At 48.1% G+C, this 9,922-nt stretch overlaps 1 protein-coding gene across 1 annotated transcript in view; it reads left to right on the top strand.

Moving 5' to 3' along the window:
- Positions 1 to 4,447: 4,447 nt before the first annotated feature.
- Positions 4,448 to 9,922, top strand: part of LOC149344252 (putative 4-coumarate--CoA ligase 3) — an 80,116-nt gene continuing 74,641 nt past the window's right edge. The window contains exons 1-2 of the mRNA XM_089547189.1: positions 4,448 to 4,458; positions 4,622 to 4,745. Coding sequence (XP_089403315.1) covers positions 4,448 to 4,458; positions 4,622 to 4,745 — 135 coding nt within the window. The remainder of the gene's footprint in view (positions 4,459 to 4,621; positions 4,746 to 9,922) is intronic.

Genomic DNA, 9,922 nt, shown 5'->3' with positions numbered 1-9,922 from the left:
AATGGCGTGCACGGCGAGCAGAAGAGCAAAGCGCAAAAGAAGAGAGCGCTAGCGTGAGTCAACCGATCCAGCGATTATAGCGAGGCGGCAAGCCAGTGCAGAGCCGCGATGGAGGTATAACCATGCTTAACAGCATGCGGAAATAAATCAAGAGAGAGGAAAAAGAGGCCAGCGATGAGGTCGCCACAGGAACGTGCAGTCCACCGCCGAGTACAAGTGGTCTCAGAGATCACCGGAAAAAAAAGGAGGAATGGCGACTCGAATCGCAATGAGTAACTCAGGCAGCTTATCAGAAAAGGAAAGCAGAGGAAGGAATGCAAGAGCGTTTGAATCCAATTCCCATTTTGGAGCTTGTAAAAAGCTAAATAATGATAAACAAGGATAAACAAGAGTAAACGTGCTTGCGCACCCAAGGCGCACTTAGCTTAACCAAGTAAACCACTGGCATTTTTTTACCGCCCGTCACCATGTATGACTTGAGAGTGAGTTTTACTCGCCGATTTCTCCAATAATAATGAAGCTAGCTAAAAAAAATCGATGCATGAGCATTACAGGGGAAGTGTGGCAGTAAACCAAGTGTAGCCCTAGGTGAAGGCCTAGGAGGGAAGCCTTCACCAACGAATAGTGAACATACTGCGTACCGTGGCAGACGGCTGTAAAACTAATGATTGCTCGCCAGAGGTTCCCCGGAAAGAGCAACCTGGGTCGCACACGCTCCATCAGTGGTAGCACGAGCCATGACAGGGAAGTGGCGCATCGCTTAACCACAGCGCCTGGAGCGGAATGAGGGCTCCCAGGAACCTACAGATGTAAAGTCGAGAATAACCGTTGTCGCGGCGTTGAAAAAGGAAGAGAACGCAGACGGCACGAATGAAAAATGAAAAAATAAAAAATAAATATGTGTGCTCTCAATGACCGTATTTTGGAACGGTTACTCCTGATGCATTTCCGTCGTGTCGCCCAAGCGAGCGCCTTTTGTTTTTGAAGCGATAGCTTCACTACGCCAGCCACTTCGCCACGTTGAGCGTCGTCGCTTCTAGGCCGTATGCACGTCGCTGTAGTGGACACCCGTCATCCGTTTGTAGAGGAAGGAAGGAAGTGGGAGTGAAAGAAGAAACAGAAAGTGGGGTCGTAAAGAAGAAAATGAATTTGAGGACAGGAAATTACGCAGCAACTGTCAATCCACGTCCAGGGACGAAGATGAAGAACGAGCGCCCAGCGAAACGCAGCGGCGAAAGGGTTACTTTGCTATTCGACTCAGCAAGTTCCACTCGGCCAGCTGTAGCTATGCCGTAATGAAGAAAATTAATTTGAGCAAAGGAAATTATGCAGCAACTGTCAACCCACGTCCAGGGACGAAGATGAAGAAGGAGCGCCCAGCGAAACGCAGAGGCGAAAGGGTTACTCTGGTATTCGACTCAGCAAGTTCCACTCGGCCAGCTGTAGCTATGCCGTAATGAAGAAAATTAATTTGAGGAAAGGAAATTACGCAGCAACTGTGAATCCACGTCCAGGGACGAAGATGAAGAAGGAGCGCCCAGCGAAACCCAGCGGCGAAAGGGTTACTTTGCTATTCGACTCAGAAAGTTCCACTCGGCCAGCTGTAGCTATGCCGTAATGAAGAAAATTAATTTGAGAAAAGGAAATTACGCAGCAACTGTGAATCCACGTCCAGGGACGAAGATGAAGAAGGAGCGCCCAGCGAAACGCAGCGGCGAAAGGGTTACTTTGCTATTCGACTCAGCAAGTTCCACTCGGCCAGCTGTAGCTAGGCCGTAATGACGAAAATTAATTTGAGGTAAGGAAATTACGCAGCAACTGTGAATCCACGTCCAGGGACGAAGATGAAGAAGGAGCGCCCAGCGAAACGAAGCGGCGAAAGGGTTACTTTGCTATTCGACTCAGCAAGTTCCACTCGGCCAGCTGTAGCTATGCCGTAATGAAGAAAATTAATTTGAGGAAAGGAAATTACGCAGCAACTGTCAATCCACTTCCAGGGACGAAGATGAAGAAGGAGCGCCCAGCGAAACGCAGCGGCGAAAGCGTTACTTTGCTATTCTACTCAGCAAGTGCCACTCGGCTAGCTGTAGCTATGCCGTAATGAAGAAAATTAATTTGAGGAAAGGAAATTACGCAGCAACTGCCAATCCACGTCCAGGGACGAAGATGAAGAAGGAGCGCCCAGAGAAACGCAGCGGCGAAAGGGTTAGTGTGGTATTCGACTCGGCAAGTTCCACTCGGCTAGCTATGGCGTAATGAAGAAAATTAATTTGAGGAAAGGAAATTACGCAGCAACTGTCAATCCACGTCCAGGGACGAAGATGAAGAAGGAGCGCCCAGCGAAACGCAGCGGCGAAAGGGTTACTTTGCTATTCGACTCAGCAATTTCCACTCGACCAGCTGTAGCTATGCCGCAATGAAGAAACTTAATTTGAGGAAAGGAAATTACGCTGCAACTGTGAATCCACGTCCAGGGACGAAGATGAAGAAGGAGCGCCCAGCAAAACGCAGCGGCGAAAGGGTTACTTTGCTATTCGACTCAGCAAGTTCCACTCGGCCAGCTACAGTGCCGTAATGAAGAAAATTAATTTGAGGAAAGGAAATTACGCAGCAACTGTGAATCCACGTCCAGGGACGAAGATGAAGAAGGAGCGCCCAGCGAAACGCAGCGGCGAAAGGCTTACTTTGGTATTCGACTCAGCGAGTTCCACTCGGCCAGCTGTAGCTATCGCGTCACTCCAGGTTTCAGCAGAGCTTAACCATAGCCAATTTTTTCTCGGTGCGGTGAAGAGTAATGAAATACCCGTCGCTCGGTGCGCTTTTCCTAATCTCAGTAATTATGATTCCATGGCTTCTTTGATTTCACCTTTTAATGCAATGAAAATTGTAGGTCAACCGCAGTGTTACTAATCTGATTCTTCCCATAACCATGGGCCTCAAACTAGGCACAGTACATTCGGACTTTCGGCGGGAAGTAGGAAGTACTTTTTGGGAGTACACAGCCAATAACGTCGGCAACACATAGAGTGTGAAGAAAAAGATGGGCTTTATACTTCCTTGGCTTTCACCACCGTACCTTGGCCAATCCCGGCGCATGGATATGTGCCATGTTTACTGTGGTAAGCAACAATAACAACCTAGCCGCCCTGCAATCGCTCAGAGCGAGAGTCTGCTCAGCTTGACCGACACCGGACTGCGTTCCGCTGCTGCGACTGTTGACCAAAGCGCTGACCTCATCCCCCGTTACATTTGGTGCAGGTTCGGTTCGACATCCTCGCATCGCCCTGGAACTCCACAGCCTCACGCTAATGACCCCCCTGTATGCCCCGAGACGCCAACCACCAAGCCGTCCAAGTGGGCTCGGGAGCCCATTGTTCCGGCTCCCTCCACCAACGGGATCCCGCTCTTTTCAGGAGGGCTGACGACCATGATGCCAAAGAAAGGCTAACATCATGCGAGGGGGTGCGCACCTCTAACAAGTAGGACATTGCTACGAAGTTGAACAACACCATCATCTATTTGACCGTCGTTGCGAAACTGGTATCGAAATCACGAAACAGGCCTCTCCACGTGCGCGACATTCAAGGCGAACATCTTCGAAGTGTTCGGACATCTTGCTGTGCGAATGTTACTTGCCGAACACCGCTCGCGCGAACGTTCGCAGCAGTTGGGCGAAACTTTCACGACCTACACTGATGATGCGGTCCATCTGTACTCGCTTGTCAGCGCCCAGATGTCCGAGGCTGACAAGGTCGAGCATATTTTGAAAAGAATCGAGGATGACGCTTTTCAGTTGCTGCTGTCGCGGGATTTCCTCACCGTTTCGGAAGTTGTCAGTCTCTGCCAGAGCTAGGACAAGATACGCAAGCACAGGCCCCTAACTCGCTAGTACGCCACGCCTGTCGAGTCGCTTGCGGGTCTGTCGGCTGCACCCGACCACTCAGTGCTATTGGTACAGATTAAAGACTTCGTGCATGAGGACGATGCCCTTCAACTCCCGCTTCTGCCACCCCACTCCATGCCATCGCCATACATGGCGCCCTATACTTTCGCCATGACATCAGCTAACAAGTGGCTGAGGCCCTTCCACCGGTCCATCTGCCCGCACCAACATAAAAATATGTCGTTTTGCTGCTCATGAACTAGAATTTTAGGCCATGCTGCACAATACGAGGGCGTCCGTTCCGACACCGACAAAATCCGTGCTGCGACTGCATCTTCAAAGCATATTTACATTAAGAAACTTTGCAGCTTCCTAGACCTCTGTTCATATTTTCTACGTAGTTGTTCATATTTTCTACGTATTCCCGTAGTTGTTTGCATGTGTGCAGTAGCCTTTGTTGATCATAAAGATCTGATTGCCGAGTGAAATATAATTCATGGACTTGACAGCCTACGATCAGCGAACAAATATTCCAATCGACGATTGAAATGGACCGTGGGTGCAATGCTGGCCATGTAAGTTTCTACTTGCCACATGAACTGGGACCTCCTGGTACCCTATATTCCTTACGTCTATAATACTTCTACCCACTCCACGACAGGTTTCTCCTAGTTTGTTCTGTCTTGTGGCCGGCATCCATCCTCACCCATCGACACAAATTTCCCCTGTCTGTTTCAGAAGCTTCCCTGTTACTCAGGCTGCCCTGCACGAAGAAGACTGCCGCCAGACCCCACTGTCGCTCACGGCTGACACTCAGAGGATCAAAAACACCACCATGACGAAAATCACCTTGGAAGGGCTGGTAACAAAAAGCCGCTGAGTCATCCATAATACAGTCATGGTACAATGATGCAATCATAGACGACGAGACAGTTTTTTTAATGCCACCACTGTAACAAGGTGATGAAGCTAGCCGAATGCGAACAGCAGAGTGCACAGGCGCTGCGCTGTTCGCATTTGCTTTTATCCCCCATGTGGATGCTGAAATACATGACATGAACCAGCAGCGGATGCCGCAGAGGTAACTGGCGAGGCAACAGTTCAATTCCTTTCTTTTTCTGGCTTTATGTGAGAAAACATAGTAAAGCCATGGCGTTCCATTTCTGCTTTTTTTTTCGATCTAAGCGTACTCTCTCGAGCTGATATGAAGAGCAGTGATCCTGAAAAAAAAGCATAAGAAAGTGTCAGTTTGCGCCGCCAGCGATAAATGTTGAAACAGTGCGTCGCACTTGTCAACTCGTCGCCGCTCGTCAAAGCAACCCTGATAGACCCCGTGGGAACCAAAAGCCCGACACATACTGTGGATCTACCCTCGTCTGTTATGGGATTAGTCCAGAGGCATTCGACAGTGGTTTCCTGCCGTCGGACCAGCTCACAACAAGCGACGGCGATGAAGAGCGCATGGCGAGGACCCCAAATACTTACAGCCCTGGAGTCACAAACAGCTCGCCAGTGCACGTGCAGCCGACCACGGGACTCGGCAACTTTGTGGCAACTTTGTGACTCGACAACCACCGTGAGAGTGCGTGGATAGAGACTGGTGGCGCGGTTCAAGGGCGAGGGGAAAAACAGAAGAGGGGGAGGTAGTGCTCCGCCCAGGGCGTGGGCATGTGTCTGATTCTGTCCTTTGTTTTGGAATGTTATTTATTCGTGTGCTTGGGGGAAACCCGAGGAGCCGGATCGAGATGCGAAGTAATCTTCAAGTTTGAGCTTGCCTCCAAGGTGCCAGCAGGCACAGCCCCAATAGACCGATGTATTCTATTGTGGGCATGGCGGTGATGGCGAAGAACATCAGCGTAGTCTAGTAACTCAAGAGACAGTCGCCCCTTCGAAGCTAGCATGGCGATGGAGAGCCGGGAAGCGACTAGAGAAGTTTAATTCTGTCTTTAGTGGATAAAGCTTTAATTGTTCTTAACTGTTCACTTTTACCAAGTAAAAAATTACTGACCACATAGGGAATCCATCGACAATAAGCAATTAAATTTTTCTGAGAGAAACAGCTGCCGGTATTAAACAAACGCTCCGTTAGGTAGGAAAACATTTCGCCTGATAAATCTTATAACATTGACAATTTTTCGTTTAATATAATATAGGCGACCAGCTTTGTGTCCTTCAGGAATGAAGCTTTGTTAATGCAAAGAATAGATACCGATAAAACGCACTCCCCAAAGAGCAATGGATCGAGGAAATCCAAACGCTGGTAATAATATTAAAAGGGTCGTGAAATGTTTCCCGCAAATTTTCAACGACGTGTGTATTTGGTATTCTGACCGTTCATTCAGTAGTGTACCTTGGCTTGTTTAATCGTCCGGATTGACTGAACAGCGAAACAAAACTTAATTTTGGTTTCCCGGCGCGCGTCCCCCTCGACCCAATATCAAACGTCACCGTAGGCAACCAATCAGTGGCTTCTGTCGCCAACACAACACGGCTGCTTAATAAGGCCTGTTGAGGCATAGTTCACCGAGGTCACAGTGCCATGTAGACCCGAATGTGGCGTCAAAATGACGTCACGCCAGGTAATTAAAAAAATAGCCGATATCCCCGAGCTGGCTGCTACATTTCAGATTAACGACGAAAGTATACGCCGAACAGCACAAAAATCTAATCAGGCAGCCAGGCGTCAATTTAAGGTAATTTCAATCGAATACTTACACAAATCCCGCCAAATTCAGCTATATGTTTGCAAACTCTTACGATCCGCATTCCGCCTTCTGCAATGAAGTGGCTGACTTATACCATATGGTACGGGCATGCCAGAAAAGCCCAGCTATGCAAATAATCAATAACCCAATAAATGAGGACTGGGAAGCGCTGCTGTCCAGCTCACATTCGTAAGACCAGCTGGTGAACCCAGCAAGAGTGGCGGCAATAGACAATTGGCGCCTGGAATGAGGACACACCCAGCAATTTTATGCATTAAACATTTCCCTCTCTCTTCCCGAGCTGCACCGTCGCACCGTCGACTGCTAGAACGAAGTCTCCTGTTGGGCTGACACGTGTGCGTAAACTTGGCCAACGCACCGCGCCGGTCGCCGCTTGCGAGCTGCCGCCCACTGCAAGTAGGGACACAAAGAGTGGCAGCCAATCCTCTGCGCCACTGCACTCAAGCCCCGCCCACAGCCGGTTTAACTGCCACCGCACACCAAGTGCCTTGGCGTTGCTTGGCTACTTGAAGTTCGCATCAGAAAAGACAAAATAACGATGTTATCAGAAAGACTGCACGAGTCACAAGAAAGCATGCCTGCCCAAACATAGCGAGATTTGGGGGACGGCGCTCGACCCGGGATCGCTGGGCGACGAACTGCGCTGCTGTCGCTGCCCTCGTCGTCTCTAGGCCTATATATCCCGTTTCTCATCGAAACCGCAGCAGCCGGCGCTGCGGAAGTCGCCTGCGTTATGATAAAATGCCTATTCTTGGCATCGCTTCACTGTCAACAGCATCCTCTCACAACAACAAATATTGTTAATTCTCACGACGTGCTAAGCAGCGGAGCTAGACGACGTCGGGCGCGCGAGCGAGACCTTAACGGCGGGGCAACGGCAGATGCGAGGCATTTGTGGCAAAAAATTTTCTCGTATCGTAGTAGTCAATTATATCTTCCAACCTGTCTGTATTGTGCAACAATCCTCAAAAATGATCTATCTTTCAGACTCCCCTATCCCAGAGTTTATTATTTTACGTCAAGAACAACTCATTTTTATGACGCCGGCGGACGGGATCCAGGCTGGCGACCGGACTGCAGGTTCGATGTATTTCACGTTCGCTCCAGAAAAGACAAAATAACCATGCTTTCTGAGAGGCGGTCTGTTATATTCCAGCAACGACAGCCCACGAGCTTTCGGCAAATACACCAACTTCGGGCGCGCCGCATGCATGATGAACTGCGAGGCTCCCTGACTGCCATAGTCGTCGCTTAGCCTAGGTGGTTCCGCATCAGTGCCGCATCTGAGGGAGCTTCCAAACTTGTCAGCGCTATTATTTATTTATTTATTTATTTATTTATTTATTTATTTATTTATTTATTTATTTATTTATTTATTTATTTATTCGTACATACTGCAGCCCCGCAGGGGCGATGGCTGGAGTGGGGATATGGAATACATGAAAAGCGTATATATATATTTATATTCATACATACAAGCGTGCATACACAAAAGTCAAACAAAATAGAATACAAAATGAACAAAATAGGGTGTCAGTGGCGTTTAATTGCAGCCAAAAAGTGAGGAAGCGGAAGAGAACGAATTTCACCGGGCAGGGAGTTCCGCCACTGGATGGTACGTGGCAGAAGCTGTATTTATATGTCAGTCCGCGCGTGAAGTGGAGAAATGTTTAAACTTTGGTGTAGTTGATAATGGAATAGTAAAACTAACATGGGTGTTCACTGCCATGAGGTGCGGCGAGTTAATGAGCGTGTAGATATACCTAAAGCACTCGATGTAGAGGCGTATTGAAAGCGGAGTTAGAGAAAACGCGCTGAGATTAGACGAGGGCGAAAATTCTCTCATAGCTAAAATAGATAGAACGAATTGGCTTCTTTTGGACAGTAAATTCTCTCGCAGTACAATTGCTGATATGGATTCCAAATAACTCAGCCGTATTCGATAAGCGGTCGCTTCAGCGTTTTTTAAGCAAGAAGCTTTGAATGACGTGGTGCTGCACGTAATGTGTGCCGCGGATACCCGAGTCTCTGAAGTGCTTTACTGCATATTAGATTGATGCGCTTCGAGCAAGACATGTTGGAAGTGAAAAGCAGTCCTAGGTATTTATATTCGATTACTTTATTTAGGAACAAGCTATAAAACGGATATGAGAAAAGGAAAAGAGGAAAGGATTTGCTAAAGGACATAAAGACCATTCTAGTGAAGTTAATTTTCATCTGCCACGTGTCACACCATTGACAGAAGCTAGCAAAGGAATTACTTAAAACGTTGTGATCTTGAACCGAGGTGATGGTGTGGTACATCAGGCAATCATGAGCATCTAAGCGAATTTTAGTAGATACACTAGAAGGCAGGCTGTTGATGTACAGAAGAAAAAGAAATGGCGCTTAAACAGACCCTTACGGAACACCTGAGGAGACATACACTTCAGTGGCCGAGTTGAAGGATACGTAATGCGAACGAAAAGAAACTGGCAAGTTGACAACGGTCGGATTGTTTAGTATGGCGTTGGTTTTGTAGCAGTTTAGGGTGAGTAACTGTGTCAAATGCTTTCGATAGGTCAACGAATATAGCGTTAATCTGGTTACCGAGATGAAGATTATGGGTGACATTATGGGTGAATTCTGTTAATTGCGGAATAATGCTCAAGCCGCAGTGAAAGCCGTACTGAAAAACACTCACGATATTGCTGGCTTCAAGGAACTCAATGATATGTTTAAAAATGATGTGCTCGACAAGCTTGCTAGAATAGCATGTGAGCGAGATTGGGCTATAATTTGTTAATAATTGTGCATTGCCCGATTTATGCAAAGTAACAACTTTCGCGAGCTTACATGACGTCGAAACAGTGGCGATGGATAATGACTCCTCTGATATGATAGTGAGGATCTGCTAGTTCCTTTCGTATACACCATTTTACGAGGAGCGGGCAGGAGAGGGAGAAATACACTCAAACACGTGCGCTGCGCGACACCCCACTGTTGCCGTCCTCCCCTGGGCTGATAATCCGGCGCGCGGAGCAACGTCCGCGGCTGCTTAGCTACCGGTCAAGCGCGTGTTTGCGTCTGCCCAACAAAAGCAGCAATGTTGTACGGAACACCAACGTCTTCTAGACATCATTGTTTTATTGTCGGATGAGGAAATAGTCGACGAAAGTAGAAAAAAAAAACAAACGCCACCAGTATGTACGCGCACCATGTTATGCGAAGGTCTCAGCACGTCTGCGGAGTCCATTTCTTCACCGCTTTTCCGCCGGTTCCGAGTTGCATTGGCAGTGGACGTAGTTGGTGAACAAAAAATACTTGCGCCAAC

Source organism: Amblyomma mixtum, chromosome 5 (genome assembly GCF_055824585.1).
Source record: "Amblyomma mixtum isolate Tamu chromosome 5, ASM5582458v1, whole genome shotgun sequence".
NCBI lineage: Eukaryota > Metazoa > Arthropoda > Arachnida > Ixodida > Ixodidae > Amblyomma > Amblyomma mixtum.
This window is presented reverse-complemented; position numbering and strand designations above follow the sequence as displayed.